Below are 21,557 nucleotides of genomic sequence, written 5' to 3'. Positions count from 1 at the left end.
GGTCATAGGTTCAGTCCCCCTTGCCAACAACCCAGTCTATGCAGGGTCATCGCATTACTTTAGGATGTGAATGTGAATTCCTTTTTTTTTAAAAACATGTTTTGATCTGAGAGCTTCCTTTTGTTACAATAGAGGGAAAACTTTAAATCCTCGCCCATTAATTTGAAGTTGTATTAGTACATTGTAATTCTAAAAAAACAAAAATATATGAAAACCAGGAAATCAGAGTGAGAGTCCTTTGTGAAGCTTCTGACCCTGAATCCCCACCTGCTGTACACCTAATAAGAATATAACTGCATATGACGGTTGAGATTTTATTCAAAGCAGTGCAGAGAATTTAGCCATACATCTTCCATTAAAGACAACTCAGCTTCACTTATAGCCTAAGCTGGGATTTGAATTTGGATGTTCAGAAACAAAATACGAGTGCACTCACTAATCCACTGCACTCAATCTGCCCTCTTACAGCTCGTGCCCAATTTTAAAGAAAGTAAAACAATCTGCTTACCATCTCGTCAGTCTCCTTAGAAACCATGTATGCACAAATGGGATCCAACAAGCAGGCTTTGAAGTGCATGGGAAAGAACGCTATAGTACATATTAAGCAGCTGTATATTATTAATATACTGTCTCAGTGCATCAGAAAATCCTGTACTGATTACAAGAGTTTAATGACTTTCACTAGTTCTTTGAAGGATTTATTTTAATCTTTACATGCAGACACACATATGGTCCGACAGTCTCTAGGTGTTGGCCGTAAAACACAATTTCCAGAGAGAAAGGAATTTAGAAACACTCCCTGATCATCACTTCTAGAATTAGGAAAAGGATAGAAGGATCAAAAGAGTAAGACACATCTCCGTTATCTCACAGGCTATAATTCAAATTGATGCTGATATCACACACTATTTTTTTTTTCAGCTTCAGCCCAAAGCTCTCTGTGTTTCTAGCTCAAAGCAGTGACCATTTTTTGGAGAATTATTCCCTGTTTACAACAGGATGGTGGTATAGTCCAGGGGTTCTCAATCTTCTTCTATCTGAGCTGCCCCCCCAACATGCTATAAAAACTCCACGGCCCACCTGTGCCACAATAGCTAGTTTTCTGAATATAAAATCCAGGGCAGGTGTTAGGGGGTAGCAAGCAGGGCACTTGCCTGGGGCCCCATACCACAGGGGCCCCTGCAAAGGTACATTGCTCAGACTTTGGTGTCAGCCCCAGGTGGTGGGGCTCAGGGCCCTGGATTTCAGCCTCATGCAATAGGGCTTTAGCTTTCTGCCCTGGGCCCCAGCGACTGTAACGCTGGCCCTGCTTAGAGGCCTCCCAGAAACCTGTTCACGGGCCCCCCCCGTGGGCCCTGGATCCCTGTTGAGAACCACTGGTATAGTCTATGAACAACAGGCAACTAGGGAATGTGAAAACAACATTGGCTGCCCAAGAGAAATATGTTTTCTAGTACCTGGGAGGCTAGGTTGCCAGACCTTGGGTAAACTTTATTTATGTATGTGCTAGAACCTTCCAGAACATTCAGTTATTCAAAATTCCATACCAGGGTGCAAGCACATATGCACCTGTGTCACTAGCACAGACTAGTTGCATATATTAGATCTCATCCCGGGCTCTTTAATATACCCAAAATTATGATACTCCCACATTTATTGAAATTAGACCGATGAACATTGTTAAATAGCAACTTGCATACTTCTGATCACCAAGCTACTTGGTTTTCCCTTTAGTCATTTGCCATATCAGGTCACACTTTCCATTTGGAAACACAGAAGGAATATAGTGACACTGATGGCTGTTAGGAGGTCACAATGCCCCAAGTTTGAATCCATCTTAGGCCTGGTCTACACTAGGAGGTTATGTCGAATTTAGCAGCATTAAATCGAATTAACCCTGCACCCGTCCACACCGCGAAGGTATTTAGTTCGACATAGAGGTCTCTTTAAATTGATTTCTGTACTTCTCCCCGACGAGGGGAGTAGCGCTAAATTCGACATGGACATGTAGAATTAGGGTTAGTGTGGACGGAATTCAACGCTAATAGCTCCGGGAGCTATCCCACAGTGCACCACTCTGTTTACGCTCTGGACAGCAGTCCGAGCTCGGATGCTCTGACCAGCCACACAGGAAAAGCCCCGGGAAAATTTGAATTCCTTTTTCTGTCTGGCCAGTTTGAATCTTATTTCCTGTTTGGACATCGTGGCGAGCTCAGCAGCACTGACAACGATGCAGAGCTCTCCAGCAGAGGTGACCATGCAATTGCAGAATAGAAAGAGGGCCCCAGCATGGACTGATTGGGAAGTCTTGGATCTGATCGCTGTGTGGGGTGATGAGTCTGTGCTTTCGGAGCTGCGATCGAAAAAACGGAATGCGAAGATCTACGAGAAGATCTCAAAAGCCATGACGGAGAGAGGATACAGCCGGGATGCAACGCAGTGCCGCATGAAAATCAAGGAGCTGAGACAAGGGTACCAGAAGACCAAAGAGTCAAACGGACGCTCCGGATCCCAGCCCCAGACATGCCATTTCTACGAGGCACTGCATTCCATTCTAGGTGCGGCCGCCACCACTACCCCACCACTGTCCGTGGACTCTGACGATGGGGTATTGTCGACGGCCGCTTCCTCGGAGATGTTCGCGGAGGGGAAGATGAGGAAGGAGATGAGGAGGACGAGGCAGTCGACAGCGCTTTCAACGCTGATTTCCCCGACAGCCAGGATCTCTTCATCACCCTCACGGAGATCCCCTACCAAACCTCCCAAGGCGGTAACCTGGACCGTGAATCAGGGAAACATCGGTAGGTAAGTGTTTTAAACATTTATTTTGAACAAAATAGGAATGGTATCTTAACAATGGGTTTTTCATGATTAGTTTGCCCTAGGCGCTTTACTTTTTAGTCCTTGCCAGTGCAGCTACTGGAAAATTCTGTCAATATGTCCGGGGATAGAGCAGAAATCCTCCTGGGACATCTCCACGAAGGTCTCCTGGAGGTATTGTGAAAGCCTTTGCATCAGGTTCCTGGGGAGAGCAGACTTATTGCGTCCTCCATGGTAGGAAACTTTTCCGCGCCAGGCTAGCAGCAAGTACCCCAGGATCATTGCCTCACAAAGCATGGCGGCATACGGCCCTGGTGCTTGCTGGCATTCACACAGCATGCGGTCTTTCTCTGTCTCCGAAATCCTCATCAGAGTGATATCACTCACGGTGACCTGCTTTGAATTAGGGGAATGTTAGTATTGGGACTGATTGCCTGTTCCTTTACATAACTGTAACCGGCCGTTTACAGCCACGCGGTGGAGGCGTGACAGGGGCAGCATGCAGGGATCTTTCCCGGGGACAGCCACGAGGGGGTTGGAACAGAGACAGAGTTCATGCTGGCCGGATTGTCGGCAGCAGGAACTGGCCAACGCTAGGAGCATTGCTTGGAACGTGAAAGGAGGGCACTGCTATAAATTAAGCTTTAAGCAGCCAAAAGTCTACGGCTTACCATGTCCGCCTGCTAGCCAAATTCCGCTGTCCGGCCCTTGTGTGATCTGTACAGCAAGACCCCAGGCACTCAATGAGAAGGCCGAAAATTCGACCTTGTACTGAGTGCACATGTGATAGGTGCTGTGCATGGTCTTGTTCACAGAGAAAGACTATATTCATTGTTCGCAAAACTATATCTTTCTGAGGAATTCACTCCCTTTTTCCCATCCCACAGCTGCGAGTGTTTCCCGAGCTACCCTGGCATCCCCCTCCCAGAGGCTGGCGCAGATCAGGCGACGAAAGAGAAGGACACGGGACAAGATGTTCTCAGAACTTATGGGCTGCTCCCGAGCCGAGGCAGCACAGCAGACCCAGTGGAGGGAGAACATGTCGCAATACCAGCGATCACACAGCGAACGGGAGGCCAGGTGGCGGCAGGAAGACCAGCAGGCGACTCATGCTTGGTCTAATGAGGGAGCAAACGGACACGCTCCGGCGCCTTGTAGATGTTCTGCAGGACTGGAGGCAGGAGGACAGAGCCCCGCTGCAGTCTCTCTCTAACCGCCCTCCCCCGGCACAAAGTCCCATCCTCCCCTCACCCAAAGTCCCAAGAAGGAGGGGCGGCAGGGGCCGTGAAAACAGTCACTCCACCCCTGCAGACTGCTCAAGTAACAGAAGGCTCTCATTCCCAAGATTTGATAAGTCCTTTCCTTCACTCCAAAAACACCTCACCCAAGCCCCCGTCCCAGTTTCATCTCCTAACTGTGTAGTTGTTAATAAAAAATATATTTCTGTTAATTACTGTTTCCGTCATGTTCTTTTAAAGGAGAGTGTGTTTGAAGGGGAGGGGGGAAGGGGGTTGTTAATTGGAGAGGACAGTCACCTTTTCCAGGGTACAGACACGGGGGCAGGTTCAGCAGAAGGTCACACACACATTGCAGTCACTAGGCACCCTGGTCAGTCTGGGAGGTGTTTTTCCTGTTCTGTGTGTGGGGGGGCTATGTGAGTTTGTGGCAGGGGAGGGCGGTTACAGATATTATGCAGCGTTCCTTAGCCTGGATGACAGAGCCCCGCAGCAGGGGATCTGTAACCGCCCTCCCACACCACAAAGTCACATAGCCCCCCCACACAGAGTCCCAAAAAGGAGGGGTGGCAGGCTCCGTTGAAACAACCAGTCCACCACTGCGGACCGCTCTAGGAGCAGGAGCCTGTCATTCCTCAAGTTTAGAAGCGTCCTTTCCATCACTACACCCGCTCCCCACCACAGTCTGCGTCCCAGTTTCAACCCTTTACCGCGAAATCCTTAATAAAGAAAACAGTGTTAATGAACAAAGTTTCATTTATTTTATTTTTAAAGGTGTGTTGGAAGGGGGTTGGTAACTGGAGAGGATAGTCAACATTAACTGGGTAAAGAAATGGGGGCAGGTTCAGCTTCTGTTTAAAAAAACGTAATAGTCACAGGTTACCCTGGTCACTCTAGAACCTAGCTTTCAAAGCTTCCCGGATGCACAGCGCGTCCCGCTGGGCTCTTCTAATCGCCCGGGTGTCTGGCTGGGCGAAATCAGCAGCCAGGCAATTTGCCTCAACCTCCAACCCCGCCATAAACATCTCCCCCTTAGTCTCACAGAGATTGTGGAGCACACAGCAAGCTGCAACAACAATGGGGATATTGGTTTAGCTGAGATCAGAACGAGTCAGTAAGCTTCTCCATCTCCCCTTCAGATGTCCAAAAGCACACTCCACCACCATTCTGCACTTGCTCAGTCGGTAGTTGAAGAGTTCTTTTTCACTGTCCAGGGCGCCTGTATAGGGCTTCATGAGCCAGGGCATTAGCGGGTAGGCGGGGTCCCCGAGGATCACTATAGGCATCTCCACATCCCCAACAGTTATTTTGTGGTCTGGGAAGTAAATACCTTCCTGCAGCCATCTAAACAGACCAGAGTTCCTGAAAACGCGAGCGTCATGAACCTTGCCTGGCCAGCCAACATTGATGTTGGTAAAACGTCCCCTATGGTCCACCAGTGCTTGCAGCACCATTGAAAAGTAGCCCTTTCGGTTAATGTACTGGCTGGCCTGGTGGGCCGGTCCCAGGATAGGGATGTGAGTTCCATCTTTAGCCCCACCGCAGTTTGGGAATCCCATCGCAGCAAAGCCATCTATGATCACCTGCACGTTTCCCAGGGTCACTATCTTTGAGAGCAGTAGCTCAACGATTGCATTGGCTACTTGCTTCACAGCAACCTCCACGGTAGATTTGCCCACTCCAAAGTGATTCGCGACTGACTGGTAGCTGTCTGGCGTTACAAGCTTCCAGAGGGCTATGGCCACTCGCTTCTGGACAGTCAGGGCTGCTCGCATCTGGGTGTCCTTGCGCTTCAGGGCAGGGAACAGCAACTCACAAAGTTCCAGGAAAGTTCGCTTACGCATCCGAAAGTTTTGCAGCCACTGTGATTCATTCCAGACCTGCAGCACTATGCGGTCCCATCAGTCCGTGCTTGTTTCCCGGGCCCAGAATCACCATTCCACAACATCAACATGACCCATTGCCATCATGATGTCCATGGCGCGGGGTCCCGTGCTTTGTGAGAGGTCTGTGCCCCTCTCAGACCCAATGTCCTCACCGCGCTGCCATAGCCTCCTCGCCCAATTTCTCAGCATCTGCCTCTGAAACAGGTGGATGATAAGGTGCGAGGTGTTGACCACGGCCATAACTGCAGCGATGATGGCAGCGGGCTCCATGCTCGCAGTGCTGTGGCGTCCACGCTGTCAATCACCAGAAAAGTGTGCGAACTGATTGCCCGCCGGCGCTTTCACGGAGGGAGGGCAGGAGTGAGAGTTCAATGACGACAGTTACCCAAAACCACCCTCGACACATTTTTGGCCCCAGCAGGCATTGGGGGCTCGACCCAGAATTCCAATGGGCAGCGGGGACTGCGGGAACTGTGGGATAGCTGCCCACAGTGCATCGCTTCCAATGTCGACACTTGCCCCGTTAGTGTGGGCTCACAAAGTCGAATTACTGTCCTTAGTGTGGATACACACGTTCGACTTTGTAGTACCGGTTCCACAAATTCGCTTTAAGTAAAATCGAACTACTCTCGTAGTGTAGACATACCCTTAGAAGCATTATTCCAGGCTGTCTGCAGATTCGGGCACCATTGCACTGCTTTACTCTCAAAGTTCTCTTCACACCCAGAAGATCTAGAAGCTAGGGTAAGAAAGGAAGGATGATCACAACTCCCCAGAAACCTGTTTGCATCCCAAGGCTGAGAGAACTCCTGCTTTAAACTGTTTACAGCCCTTTTAGTCTCTGTTCAAGATATTTGCATCTCTGCTAACTGCATCTTCCTACTGAAATGGAAGTTTTACTTTTTAAAAAATACTGCTCCATCTGGTTCTGTAGGATCTGCATATTGCGATATGTACTGAGGCAGATTTAACAGATCCAGGATTTCTTATCATAGCCTTTTCGGTTTTTGACAATTTGCTTTCTCATAAGCTCGGATAGTAAATCCCCATTGGTGGGTCCTTTAAAGAAAAGGCTCTTTAAGCTAATTTTGTCTCACTGCCTTTTCCTCTTACATTTTTAAGAGGTCTGTACTGCTTGTAATTTCCTGTACTCTATGATGATCTCCCAGTCTTTGCATGTGTACGCATGCACACACACGCAACACTTGCTATCTATTTTTTTTCTTTTAAGTAACTAGCCATACCAAGCAACCTCCCTAAAATTAGTTTGGGCAGTTTCCCAGAACAGTAGTTCTCAACCAGGAGTATATGTACCCCTGCGGGTACACAGAGGTCTTCCCGGAGGTACATTAATTCATCTAGATATTTGCCTAGTTTTACAACAGGCTACATAAAAAGCACTAGTGAAGTCAGTACAAACTAAAATTTCATACAGACAATGACTTGTTTACCCTGCTCTATGTACTATACACTTAAATTAAGTACAATATTTATATTCCAATTGATTTATTTTAGAAGTATATGGTAAAAATGAGAGAGTCAGCAACTTTTCAGTGATAGTGTGCTGTGACACTTTTGTATTTTTATGTCTGATTTTGTAAGCAAGTCGTTTTTAAGTTAAATGAAACATGGGGGTACGCAAGACAAATCAGACTCCTGAAAAGGGTGCCTTAATCTGGAAAGGTTGGGAACCACTGTCCCAGAGGATAGCATCACTAGTATCCCCCCATTTTATACACATTTTTGTTTCTATCTTTAGGTCCTTTAGCATAGTATAATTTAAGATTCATTGCTCCTCTGCTTTGGTACAACTCACACAAGGGCATGATCTAACACTGTCCATACCAACTCGGTATACTTAAAATAGGAGTTAATGGTAGAAAAGCATAAGATCTAGGCTTGAGTATGAACACTGACTATATGAATAAAATGTAGTCTCTCTCCAGGAGGCTGTCTCTATATAGGCATTAATTGCATTTCAATTATACCTAAAAGTTGTATCATGTTTTTTCCCCTCCCATACACACACAGATGCTGGGTTTTTGACCATCTTTAAGTCTGGGATCCATTTTCTAAGTAGGTTTGGGAAACATGAAACTACAAGGGAGTGACAACACTTGCTAGTGTGGGCAGAATGCAAGCACCCCTATGCACCTCAATCTATACCTATCTATCTCATAGAACTGGAAGGGACCTTGAAAAATCATTGAGTCCAGTCCCCCAAGTACTGTCCCTGACCTGCCATACTCCTGAGGGCTTGGCTACACTCGGGACTTCACAGCGCTGCCGCGGCAGCGCTGTGAAGCACGAGTGTAGTCGCGCCGCCAGAGAGCTCTCTCGCGGTGCTGTATGTACTCCACCTCTCCGAGGGGAATAGCTTGCAGTGCTGCGAGCGAGTGTGCAGCGCTGCAGGTGCTGATTACACTGGCGCTTTACAACGCTGTACTCGCTGCGCTCGGGGGTGTTTTTTCACACCCCTGAGCGCAGCAAGTTGCAGCGCTGTACAGTGCCAGTGTAGCCAAAGCCTGAGAGTCATTCTAGGCCTCTTCTGAGCACAGTGAAGCGGTGACATGCTGGTGAGGAATCACTACAGACAGCCAAACTCATTTGCACCCATAATCTTTATTTAGGATTTGAATCCCAGTCTCCAGAGGAAAAAGGCTAGAGCATTAGCTTACAGCTCCACCTAGCCCCACCGAAGGCCAGTTTAAGTTGTATTTCATCTTGTCTAGCTTTCCCCCTCCAATGTTTGCCGAGCAAATGTTGCAAAGGGGACCACCTACCCAGCAAGCTGCGCTGTCTGGCAGTCAGCCATTTCATGGGGGAGCTGTTCACCTGAACAGCGTGCAGTGAGTTCAGCATGCCTTCACTTCCCAGCTTGGGTTTTGTAACCCAGTACAGCATGGCCACTATGCACAGCTCTCATTTCAACTGCTGCTTTACCAGACTGCTGATGCACATACCACCAGCTCGGGGGCAAGAGGGCAGGGAGAGGGAATGGTTTTCCGCCATGAAAAGTGCTTTTCTGAAAATGGCAAGATTTTGCAGGATTTCACTAGCATTTTTGCAAAACATACATTCCATTCAGGCTCTACTGAAACTGTTTCCCGCGGAATCTTTGTTCTTTTTCAAGATCTGTGCACATGTGCTGCTGCTCTCAAACTGCTGCAGGAACATGGCAAGAGGAAGCAACAGGGGGCACTCTCCTGAATCACCCGAGAGCCTGAAACACAGGACCTTACAGCAGTGAGCACCAGCACATCTCAGTGGCGGTGTCAGAGGAGATACATCACTGCTTTATTTTGCTGTTTCCAGGTTAATGACTATTTTAAAAAACTTCCATTAGACTGGTGAACTTGTGTGTCACTGCTGAATTCTCGTTTCCTCCTTGCACCAAGGGCCAGAGGAACAGGTCCCTTTGGGAGAAACCATCTAAGGCCAGCAAGTTCACTCCTTTTTCCCCACCATACAGGGCTGTGGTTGCCTGCCCAGCATCCACCAGTCATCTGGAGAATAGCAGTTGCTCAGTGGAAACAATGAGGAGTCCTTGTGGCACATTAGAGACCAACAAATGTATTTGGGCATAAGCTTTCGTGGGCTTATGCCCAAATAAATTGGTTAGTCTCTTAGGTACCCCAAGGACTCCTTGTTGTTTTTGCTGATACAGCCTAACATGGTTACCCCTCTGAAAGTTGCTCAGTAGTGGCTGGAGCATCACTTGGTATGATTGCAGTTTAGGATTTCTTTTGGGGATATAAGCAACCACGCTTAGGGAGAGTTTAATTTGCATGTTAATTATAAATGTTCCTCCTTCCTGTTTTGGTCTCGAAAGAGTCTGGCATGTGGGACTGCTACTGAAGGAGCCTGGCAACTCCAGCTTGTATTACGGTAAATGGCCACAGCACAATACCAAGTTCTCTTTGCTCCTGTCTTTCTTTTGCTTGCGTTTTGTTTTGTTTTGTTTTTTTACCCCAGACACTCAATTGAAACGACAGGCTCTGCAGAGACGGATTCTCTCCCAGCTCACTGCCAGTCATTCCTGTGTTACTGAAATGCAGTGAAATTCCATTACTTTTATATTGAATTCTACACACCTATCTATTTTTTCCCCTCAACAACTCTTACAAAGAGCCTAAATTTATTGTGTGCTTTGGTTGGTGCTGGACTTTCTTAAAGAGGGGAAGGATATAGGAGCTGCTTAATTTAGAAGAGAAGGATAAAGTGACCCCTCACAAAGAACTGTGTGTGGACAGAGCCGACAGGACGAGCTGCAATCATGCAGCTTCAACATTTCTTTCTGTCCACACTGGCAATGCACCAGGATGCAAGGAATGGCTGCAGGTGGAAGCCCCGCCAAGGCAGTCTGATCCAGTGGACGGACGGACGGACGCACACACATCTCCTTTGCCTATTTAGATTATAAACTCTTTGGGGCAGAGACCCCCTCCTTTCTATATGTCCATACAGTGATAGCATGATGGGGTCCTGATCTAAATTGATCTAGACATTCAGGCCTCTACCAGGTTCATTCACCTGCCAACACTTATATAATTAGATGACAATCTCGATTTCAACATATTGGCTTTTGTTTACCAAAGCAAAGCATGTGAGAATTCCTGTTTTGACTAAAGGAGATTTGCATACATTGTAAATACATGTATTAAAAAAGAAAACCATACACATCACGATCCAAACAAGAGTTCTGTTAACTTACCAGACAGGTTAATTGCAGGCATAGAAATTTACAACATTAAGACATATTGGAAAAGTAAGACTCTTACTGATTGAGTATTTTCATTGGCACCTAAGCTCGGCTATTTTATATATATTTTAATTTTGGCTCTGTATCTGGGTTGTCATTCCTTGCCACATTGTATTTAAGTCTAAACATATGTTCAGCAATAGAATACCTTGAGAAAGTAGAATCTGAAACAAGAGCTTATTAGAAACAAGAGATTATATTTCTTTTTACAGAGCCAAAAATCCCTCACAAAGCAACTGTGACACTCCAGCCATGCAGAGTCACGTTAATATTTACCCATGTGCTGGATCCAAGGCAATTGCCCTTGGCTGGTCAAGGTCTTGCCAGAAGAGGACTTTTCTAGATGTTCCATTGAGATTAGCAACTTCTATCCTATTGGTTTCTGAGTCCGTCCAATACAGCTTTTTCCCAATCCAATCACATGCCAGGCCATCCGGAGAAACCAGACCAGAAATAATGACATTCTGCACTATATTCCCAGTTTGGTTCAAGTACGTTTGCTTGATGGCTTCTTCGCTCACGTCTGTCCAGTAAACAATGCCTTGTGAGTACTGAAAATCAACCGCCGCGGCATCTTCTAAGCCGCTGACCACTATGGTGGACTCTGGCTTCACTCCTCCAGCATCCACCAGTCTGACATCCCGACGATTGGCGAAAAGCAGAAGAGGAGAAGCTATGGAAAGGAAAGGAAATCATATTAACGTTACCAATGCGTGCAATTTTAAAGTTGCAAGTATAAAGCAGAGTGTGTGTATCTCTTCCTTGGACGGTGGGAAGCTGAGAGAAGAAAGACTGAAGTTTCACACCAGGACTAAACATACACTACCCACAATACCTATGACCTATTTCAATATACCAGAGTGAAAAGCACAAGATTGGTCAATTAAGGAAAAACAAAGGGGTCCAACTCCATCTATCACGAGGCCTCCCAAATAACTGTAATCTAGATTACATCTATGCCTTTCTGCTCCTCGCATATCATACATCATGGGCTGAGCCAGGTCCAAACATGGCCTGGTTCAGAGGATTTAAAGAGAGCTTCTCGGCTCTCTATGAGCTAAGATCAAGCCTAGTACCTGTTCTTATCAGTTTAATATCTGATATGTCTTTTATTTATGGACAAAATTAGCATTTCCTAAAGTAGTCAGGCAACATGACTACTTTAAACACCCTTTGGCTGTGCGCTCACAGCCTCCAACTCAATTGAATATGCTCCAAACCACATCATGGATTACTTTGGATGCTCTAAACCTCTGTCAGTCACGAGGCCGGGGTTTGGAACATCCCAAGGTCCATGGTGGTTTAGAAGGCACACAACTGAATTGCACAGAGCAGCAGTGCCACATTAAGGCCTAGCACAAGGGCCATCACTAAAACACAGAGCTTAAGATACCAGTCACAAAACATTGAATCTCTGCTACATGAACATGGCTGGAAACCACTCTACTTAGGGGCCTACCAAATTCGCAGCCATGAAAATTACATCATGGACCGTGAAATCTGGTCTCCAGCTGCTGAAAGCAGCACTGCCACCAGCAGCTGCACAGAAGTAAGGGTGGCATGGTATTGTCACCCTTACTTCTGTGCGGCTGCTGGTGGTGGCACTGCCTTCAGAGCTAGGCAGTAGGGCTGTAGCCACCTCTTTCCCACCATCCAGCTTCAGGCAGCACGGCCGCCAGCAGCAGCACAAAAGTAAGGGTGGCAATACCATGACCCCCTAACAGGCTTGCAACCCCCTTTTGGATCCAGGCCCCTAGTTTGAAAAATTCTGCAGAGAAATCACACATCTTTTGCGGGTGGGTCATAGAATAAATAGCAAATTTAGCAGATGTGTAACACAGCCATGAAATTTATTATTTATGCCGTGACCAACTCACGAAAATTGTGTGATTTCTCCACCATTTAAGTACACTCTTAACTATACTAGATGACATGAGAAATCTCTTCAATGTATCCTTCCAACTTTCACTAAAGAAGCAGGGTCTTGTATTCTAAGCCATGGGCACGGACAGTCAGGAGATCTGGGTTTTGCTGCTGGCTGTACCGGATTCCATGGGACCTTCAACAAGTGCCTTTGTCATACCTACCTCTGTAGGGATATTGCAAGACTTAATTTGCTAATGCTCATGGAAGCCCATAGAGACACGGAAACTATTATTACTGATTGCTATTGTTTACGTAAACTCCATCCCCAATTTAAACTCATGGCTTTGAGGTCCTGTATATCCTCTTCAATCCTCTTCCCAGGATCACTCTTGTCTGCTAGATCACAATAACTTCTCCAGCAAGAGTACATTTCCTGCTCATAGTATTACGCCCAACAGCTTCTTCCAAAAGAGGACAAGACCTAGTCCTCCTACAGGACACTCTCTTTCCCAATCACACCAGCCAGTTCATGTTAACAGCATGATTCCCTTCCCTCTGTATACCCCAGGGAGTTAAGGATATCATCTTCCCTTCTGGGGGAAATAAAAAGCAGAAGCTTGTCATCAGACTGGCTCCATAAGTGGCAGCCCAGTGCAGTAATGCAAGCACACAGGGCTGGCCCAATAACACCATCACCAGTTGACAGGAATGCTAATATTTCAGAAGTGGGCACCAGTTGCTGTGAGTAGCAGAATTCTGCTTCTACTTAGTTTGCCAATGGTACAGTAGATCTCTACTGTAATCTAATGCAGAACTGTTTTCATTTACCAAACTATTTGTCACCTTGAGTCCTCCATAATTCCACAAGCTCAAGCAACAGCTGCCAGACGTCTATGGTAATCAATCGCTGGCTCCCCGACAAGACCTTCATCATTCCAGCTGATGTTTCTGCCTCCTAAATGCACTCACAGTTGAGATCCAAAAACTTGCCACTCAATTCAAGAAACAAACACTCAAAACAGACCAGCAAGGACAGATGTGTTATCTCATCTTCTATGGCTTCAAGCCTGTCCTATAAATATCTTCAGTTTCCAATTCTTGTTACAGTATATAATGTAGGATAAAGTTAGCTCTTGATATTGCCTTTCAGATTCAATTCCTTCTGTACTTTAAAAAGAAATCAGTTTATACTCTATTTTACCAGTTGACTATGCTGGCAGCTTTGTGACATACTAATGCCTCTCTTGTGAACCCTGGCCTCCAGTTACACTCAATCCTCTAATAGCAACATTCATGGCACAGTGCATGCCATTGAAAAGGGTAGACCATAAAGCACATGTGACAGCAGCATATGTATGTGTGTGCAAGCAACTGAGCTCAGTTGATAGATTTTACAACTAAACTTCACCTGAACTCAAATCATGCCTACGGATTCAGGCTATTTTTCTTTTTATTCTGCATAGTCTATTTGAATTTTTTTTCCAAGTCAGGAAAAAGGCTGTTTTATTTTTCTTTTTGGAGGAAGTATACACTTCTGAAAGTAATAAGGAAAATTTAAATCAGCTGGTTGCTTGGTGAGGCTGGGTAGCAAGGAACAGGCAATTGTTACTATGTTTGTTTAACTGAAAATGTAATATCTGTCTTCTAAAGTATTTAACTCAAGAAAGTTTATACAGTTTGAGGAGAATTATTTGTTAGGAAATGAAATCCCAGTAGTGCTTCCATCTCAGTTCTAAACTTGCCAAATTCTACCTCCCCGTTGCCTTTAGAACACTAGTTATAAATACCCATGAAAACCCAACAGGTTGGTCACTGAAACAAAACAAAACAAAAATGTCTAAAATATGAAATGTTTTTATTCCCTGCAACTCACTGGGTTCTCAAAAGCATGTCTATTTTAAATGGCACAGCATCAAGCCTTCTGAACAACACTCCCACAGGTTGATGGTACAGGAGTCTATTCAGACTTTAAGTTCTTTAGGGGCAGAGAACTTTTCAGTTATGCGTGTCACTTTACATAAGCAGTGGCTATATGCAGCCTGCCTAACACTGAGGCCATCAAAAAAGCACATGCACCGATTAAAAAAAAAAAAAAAATGTATGTACCCTCTACCAAAAAGTGAGTTTTGAATGGAAGTAGAGGAGAATGACGACATTCATCTGGACTTTTTCCCCCCATACTGAAGACGACAGAGTGACTGTTACAAATACAATGAAGTCACGCAGGCCCAATCACCAGCAGAAGAATTCAACATCATTTTAGCTAAAGATCAGACCTGAACAGTGTCTAATCCAATCAATATTGATATTAACCCAGCTCTCCTTCCCTTTCAACAGGCTCCAGGCTACAGTGAGTATCAGTGGGCAAACAGTGTACAGATACACATTAAATCACTGGACTCCAGCACATCACTTCTCTGCTCCCAACACCTCCTGATTGAAGTGCAGCCACATTGTGTCGGCTATAAACACCCAGCAAGGAAAAAACACTGACCAACTTGCAATTGTGTTTATAATTATACAAACTGATTAGTGAGAGTGGCCAGAAATTATTTTTTTTCAAGACAAAATGGATTTTTATTCGGTTTCCATTGCAAAAAGAAAAGTCACAAGTTAGTAGAACAGGGACAACTGGGGGGAAAAAAATCACACCCCCAAAATGGTCTGTTTTGTTCAGTTTAGATTTTGACTAATGAGGTGCAGAAATCCATTTAGGAACAACAACTACTGAGATGAAAATAGTAAATAAATCACTTCTTTTAACCAAGATCCATTTTTTGTTTGTGTTTTTGGTGTATGGGGGGGGGGGGGGGAGTTGAGACTCTCCTGACTTTACAAATAGAATCAAAGACAGAAGAAGAGCAATGAGCTGCTCCAAATTCCAAGGCTCCAAGGTGATTAAATCAGGCTATATACCACAATTAAAGATGGTGGCAGTGTTCCGATATAGTAGGAGGTGAGGATAGTACTAAATTTGTGGGAAAAAGTGATCTGAGAGCAGCACACGGAGGATGTTAATCAGATCATCTTTGAAGCAAAATGCCCAAATGGACAATACCGACCTTATTGAAAATCTAGTTAATGGATTAATGTAGTTCTATGCAGCCAACAAAAGCAGGCTTGAAGAAAAATATAACTACTCATCATCTTACTACCTTAACTGAAGTCCCTAAGATGCTGTTCACTGTTTGGTAGCATTTACTGCAACAACAATCTTGACATACAACTATTTCATAGTAGTTCAAAAAATAAATGGTGAGAAACAAAGCGAGACTTTTCAGGCACTGGAAAGTCAAAGTCCTACTCTGAGGAACCAGTAGCAGCAACAGAGATAAGGTAGACTGGAAACCTGATTTACTGCTGCACGAACAGTAAAAACAAGCTATTTACCAGGAGATTCAAGGTATTTTCACTGATCTGTTGGGGCACTTCTATTTTTTTCCTCTAACAAAAAGAATTCAGTTTGCCCACAGAACAGAAGCATTATGAAGAGTGACAATGGAAGCTTCCCTCAAACCATGCCGCTTATATGCCTCAATCCTGACCTGCAGGAAATACCTTGAGGAGTGAAAGAACAGTTCACTCTCCAGGACTCATTTGAGTCCTTGTTGTCTGAGGGCTGGTCTACACTACACAGTTAGGTCCACGTAAGGCAGCTTATATTAACCTAATGATGTCAGTGTCTACTCTACAGCCTTCCTCCCGCTGATGTAAGTGCCTTACTACACTAATATCATAACTCCATCTCCAAGAGAGTCGTAAGGCTTATGTCGGTGTAGTTAGGGTGAGGCAGAGTCTGTGTACATACTGCGTTCCTTACATCGGCTGTTGGCTGCCTTGTCAATTGCATGGCAGAAGTCATGAAACTGACAAGAAAGCTGGACAGCTAGAGCGCAGCTGCCCCCCACTTCTCTGGAGAGCTGGGTGGCTGGACCCCGCTCCAGGTGGCAAATGGAGAAGTGAGAAGCCCCAGGCAGGGAGTGGGGGAGGAGGAGAAAGTAGTAGTTTTTGTTCACTACAGTCCTGAGCTGGATTTAAAATCTACAAGTCAAAGGCTCTGTACCCATTTCCAATTCTTTTCCATCATCCAGTCCTCTGCCTCACGTTTGGGCCATAAAAAAAAAAACCTCCATTACTTCTAATGTTCAAGTGAACTGGATTTTTCTCATTTGTTCTAGACATAACAGGATACAATATTCCTTCGTGGGGATATTATTGCATGATTAACAAGTCCCAGGTTCTCAACAGAGGATTTGGCTTGTAAACAAAACTATTGTGATCCATGATGCTCCTGACCTCTATAAATTGCTTATTACAGAAAAATGATTTATACTCTGAAAAGGGAAGAAGCATAAACATTAATAGGATAAGTGTGGAGCACAAACTGTTTGTTTATACGTTGTGTGTATTACCACCCAACTGGAGTGACAATACTTTAGTCTAGCTACAAAAAAAAAAAAAAAAAAAGGATTCTTTTTAATAAAGTTTGAACAGTTCATATTTTTCCTTAATAGGCAATATTTAAAACATCTGTACATAGCTTGAGCTTTCATGATCCTTTTTCAAATAAAAAAATCTGAAACACCACGAACACTGTATCAAATAAATTCTGAACAGATAGCAGCCTAATGCTGCAGAAAATTACAGAAGTCCTATTCCAGTCCTGAAATAAACGTAATCATAAAGCTACCTCTCAACCACACTTAATTGTACAAGGAGGTATTATACTTTAAAAACAAACAAACAGATTTTCCACTGATAAGAAAAGTATGTGTTTGGCTTCATGTAACTATCTACCCATGTGTGGCTACACCATGAAATAGACAGAAAATACAGATCTGTACTGTTACCTGTCACCAATGTGTTCTTGGGGAACCAGGGCGCAGTACCCAGCCCGTCTGACTCACAAAAAACCTTTCCCGCCTCCCCCCCACCCCACCCCTCCCGCCTCTGCTTGAACCAAAACGGATCAGAAGACAGACTTACAAAGAGCAATGAAAAGGCCGTGGGAGACCCACCTAAACCCCTCCAGACAAGGGTGACAGGATTAAGGAAACTCCCCTAGCTTCATTTGCATTGGAGATGAGACAAGGAGGCATCGCTATTAGCATACAGAATGGAGAACAGAGATTCCAAGGCAAAAACCGCACTGAACTCTGGGACCAGCAAAGCAGGAAAGCGCTGCCTGATGGAGGATCTCTGCTCCAGATGTTAATGAACCCACGCCTGCACACACCCAACTCAGCAGTTATCAGACCAATTCTAGTAATAAACCCTTTATTGGTATCCAAAATACTGAAGCTGCCTAATTGCATTGTGAGCTCCCTGGAAGGAACACAGCCCATTGCCAGGAATGAGCAGTTCCTATTGTCTAGCCTACAAAAACCCCTACCCACACTCAAGTAAGTGTTCCGATGCCTGGATCCAAAATCTGCATCAGTTCCACTGGGACTTCATCTTCTCCTGACTGATTGTGCTGGGGGCTCTGCCTGTCTCCAGCACTCCAGACCCTCAGCTACCACCACCACCTGGGACCCCCGATCGATTCAAGCTTCACGGAGTGGTGAGAACCCAGCTCGCTCTCTCTCTCTAGGTATAGCCTTCTGACCCTGACTTGTGTGATCAGTTAATTTTCTAAACCTGACTTTTATATCAAATGTTAAGTTAGATTTAATATTATAACTGTTGTATTTGTTTGGCTCCCCTATGGTTATTACCAGGCAATAAATAACTTTCATGGTTAAGCTGGTTGCTTCTCTCTCTTTCTCTCTCTCCCCTCCCCTTCTCTCCCCGCCACACCCCGTTGGCTTCCTTGTTCGTTCTGCAGCAACGCTCCTCATACCTAAGCTAAAGATCCCTGCAGTTCCCAAAAATCCTGTGGGGTCTGCTCATCACGTGGGTTACTACCAGAACAATCGTAACATGAAAGTGGGGACAGGGATGTGCTGAACCTGGGGCATATGAGGGTGCAGCTTGGAAGTGCTGCTCGACCCAGCCTGCTGAGTCCAGGGTTATATATGGGTGGCAGATTGAAAGTGCTGCTTGACCCAGCCTGCTCAGGCGTACTCTATTCCAGTCCGATGCCCATAGCATACGAGGGTGACAGCTTGCTGCTCAACACAGCCTACTAAGTCCAGGGACATATAAGGGGCCAGCTTGGGAGTGCTAATGAACCCGGTCCTCTCAGATGTGCTCTGTTAATGTGTGTGTTCGTCTGATTCCGGGGAACCTAGGTCCTGCAGGATAGCTCCATTGGGAGGGAACTTGCAGAAGTAGAGCTCCGTATGAGAACAAAAGTGACACAAGCAGTACATTGATAGAATCACAGAACCTGCCCCCCTCCCCCAGAAGAGTAACCCTAATAAATGAGCGTACTCTAAAGTAACAGGCAAATCTGGTATCAGTACCTGCACACTCATTTTTGTACACACTTGCTGTTAAACAGAATATGTGGGGGAAGAATGGTTTATGGTTAAACTGAATTTGGACTCAGATCTGGGTTCAATTCCCAGCTCAGTCATAAACTTGAAGAGTGACCTTCGACAAGTAACTTAGGCCTTGTCTACCACTATACCAGCAAAATCTTTTGCATGGACCCAGTTATATTGGTATAGAAATGCTTCTACAGGTATAGCTTGTGCTGGGTCACTCGACTAACATAAGCTAGATTGGTGTAAGCATGGTTATACAGCTATAACCACATCTATCCTAGGGCTTTTACCAGGATAGTAATGTTGGTAAATAAAAAAAATAAACCACACGTTTGACACAGCTGTGTCAATAAAACTTTTAAATGTAGACCAGGCTTTAATTCACCTCTCAGGTTCCTATTTGTAAAATGAAAATAATACTCCTTGCTTTCTTCTGCCCTTTTCTGACTTGTCTATTTAGACTTGAACCTTTTTGGGAGTGAGGGTGGGCGAGGACTGTATCCTAGGGACCGCCTCTCATACCCTATATGTGCTACTAAATACAATTATTAATAATGTGATTTTGAAGTTATGTAGAGAATTAATTGCTATACTTAAAATTAGATAGACCCCTAAAGAGGAGGCTGGCATACTTTATGGAGTTCCCCCATGGTTAACTTCTATGCTGCCAGGCAAAGCGATTTGGGTACAATTCCTGTGAAAACCCAAACTCTCATTTATTACCATGCAGAAACTGTAAGCTGCTCAACACAGAAGCGTGGCTGAATGGGAAATACACCCAAGGGTCTTCTGTGCTCCTACACCGCAGCTAAATCGGATCCTAACACCACTAAATCGACTGTAGAGGTCAGTTATACTTCAGCACGAGACATTCCTCCCTCTTCTCCAAACCTGTGCATACCTTAAACCTGCAGCTCTTGAAAAGGTTTCAGACGAGGCCTGCATAAAGGACTTTATATTCCTACATGCCTAGTGTTTATTCTGCACTCTTTCTGTGTGGTGCCACTTTTTTTCTAGCAGGCTGGGTGGCTCAGCTCATGGGGCCAAGCAGCAGTCAGCCATCAGAAAGGCATATTAGCAGCTAAGTAGACAAGATCTCCTCAAGAATGAAGGGGTTGGGGAAAAAGAGAAAAGAATCCTCAAGAGCTTGGCTGAATCAGTCTGCACAGTCAAAAAAACCCCATGATCACGTACTGAGGCAGACAAGAAGGGAGCACGGCACATATACACAAAAGTTTCCTTTTGCATTTTGAATGTGCCTGCTGTATGTTCAGTGAGCAAAAGCATTTTTCCTTTTCTTAAAAACCCAAGACTCAACCTTCTGCATCCCAGCCCTGTTTACTGGCAACTACTACTGTAGAGAACCATAAATCCATTGATCAACTTCAAAAGACAGATTAAATGCTGATCTTCCCCTAATAAATGTAAAAATGGGAGGCTATCACTTTCATCCTGAAAAAAACAAAATCATTTTCAAAAGGTGAATTCCCACTACAGTTCCAAAGTTATAGAATTTCATTGCTGCAACAGGGAGGCAGAGGGTACTAATGTGAACAAAAGTCGTGGAATCCAGTAGCGGATTTACCATGGAGCCACTGGCGCCATGGAGCAGAGCTCACACTCCAGGGGGGCCCCGACCAGGCCCACTCTTCTCTGCCCCCCACTCTCCCTGCGGGGGGGGCAGAAGCTGGGTGCTCCTGGCAGTGAGGCTCCTGCTGCAGCAGGGCAGCCAAGCTCCCCCTCCCCTGCCTCTTCTCACAGTTTGCTCCCTTCCTGCCTCCGATCAGCTGTTTGCCGATAAGCTGTTTGCCGGCAGGGGGGTGGGGGAGGAGCACAGCCGCAGCCTGCTCACCTGGCGAGAGGAGGCAGAGAAGAGGCGGGGTGGGGCCTTGGGGAGGCGGGTGGAACGAGCAGACCTACTCTGACTGCAGAGCTGCACAACCAGGCTGAAAAAAGAAGATGCTGCTCAGCTCCCGGGACTTTGCAGCTGAACACCACCTTCTGTGTGCTGGGAGCCATCCTTCATCTTGTACAACAGTGAGTGCCCATGGTGGGGCAGGCAGGGCAGGGGGACAGAGACAGTGGGGAAGCAAGGGGGTGGGATGGGGAGGAGATAGAGTGGTGGGGAATGGGCATGGAATGGGGAAGAGAAGGGGATAGGGAGGGATCGGCAACCTTTGGCACGCGGCCCGCCAGGGTAAGCCCCCTGGTGGGCCAGGCCAGTTTGTTTACCTGCCGTGTCTGCAGGTTCGGCCGGTCGCGGCTCCAGGCAAATGGTGGGGCTGCAGGATGAGGGATATGCTGACCACGGCTTCTCGCAGCCCCCATTGGCGTGGAGCGGCAAACCACGGCCAGTGGGAGCCGCAATCGGCCGAACCTGTGAACGCGGCAAGTAAACAAACCAGCCCGGCCCGTCAGGGGGCTTACCCTGGTGGGCCACATGCCGAAGGTTACCGATCCCTGGGATAGGGGAAACGGGGACCCAACATGCGGATCCCCTTGGCAGCAGCTGGGGCTCCCCTGTTAAGCAGGCCCATCAAACCCTCACCCTGACAAG

The 21,557-nt window shown here is 45.9% G+C and overlaps 1 protein-coding gene and 1 pseudogene across 2 annotated transcripts in view; one reads left to right on the top strand and one right to left on the bottom strand.

Moving 5' to 3' along the window:
* LRP5 (LDL receptor related protein 5) overlaps positions 1–21,557 on the bottom strand; it is a 274,633-nt gene that overhangs the window by 199,388 nt on the left and 53,688 nt on the right. For both annotated transcript variants that reach the window (XM_054026734.1, XM_054026735.1), the window contains exon 2: positions 10,980–11,376. In XM_054026734.1, coding sequence (XP_053882709.1) covers positions 10,980–11,376 — 397 coding nt within the window. The remainder of the gene's footprint in view (positions 1–10,979; positions 11,377–21,557) is intronic.
* Positions 11,738–11,878, top strand: LOC128837509 (U2 spliceosomal RNA; annotated as a pseudogene).

Source organism: Malaclemys terrapin, chromosome 4, assembly GCF_027887155.1.
Source record: "Malaclemys terrapin pileata isolate rMalTer1 chromosome 4, rMalTer1.hap1, whole genome shotgun sequence".
NCBI lineage: Eukaryota > Metazoa > Chordata > Testudines > Emydidae > Malaclemys > Malaclemys terrapin.
This window is presented reverse-complemented; position numbering and strand designations above follow the sequence as displayed.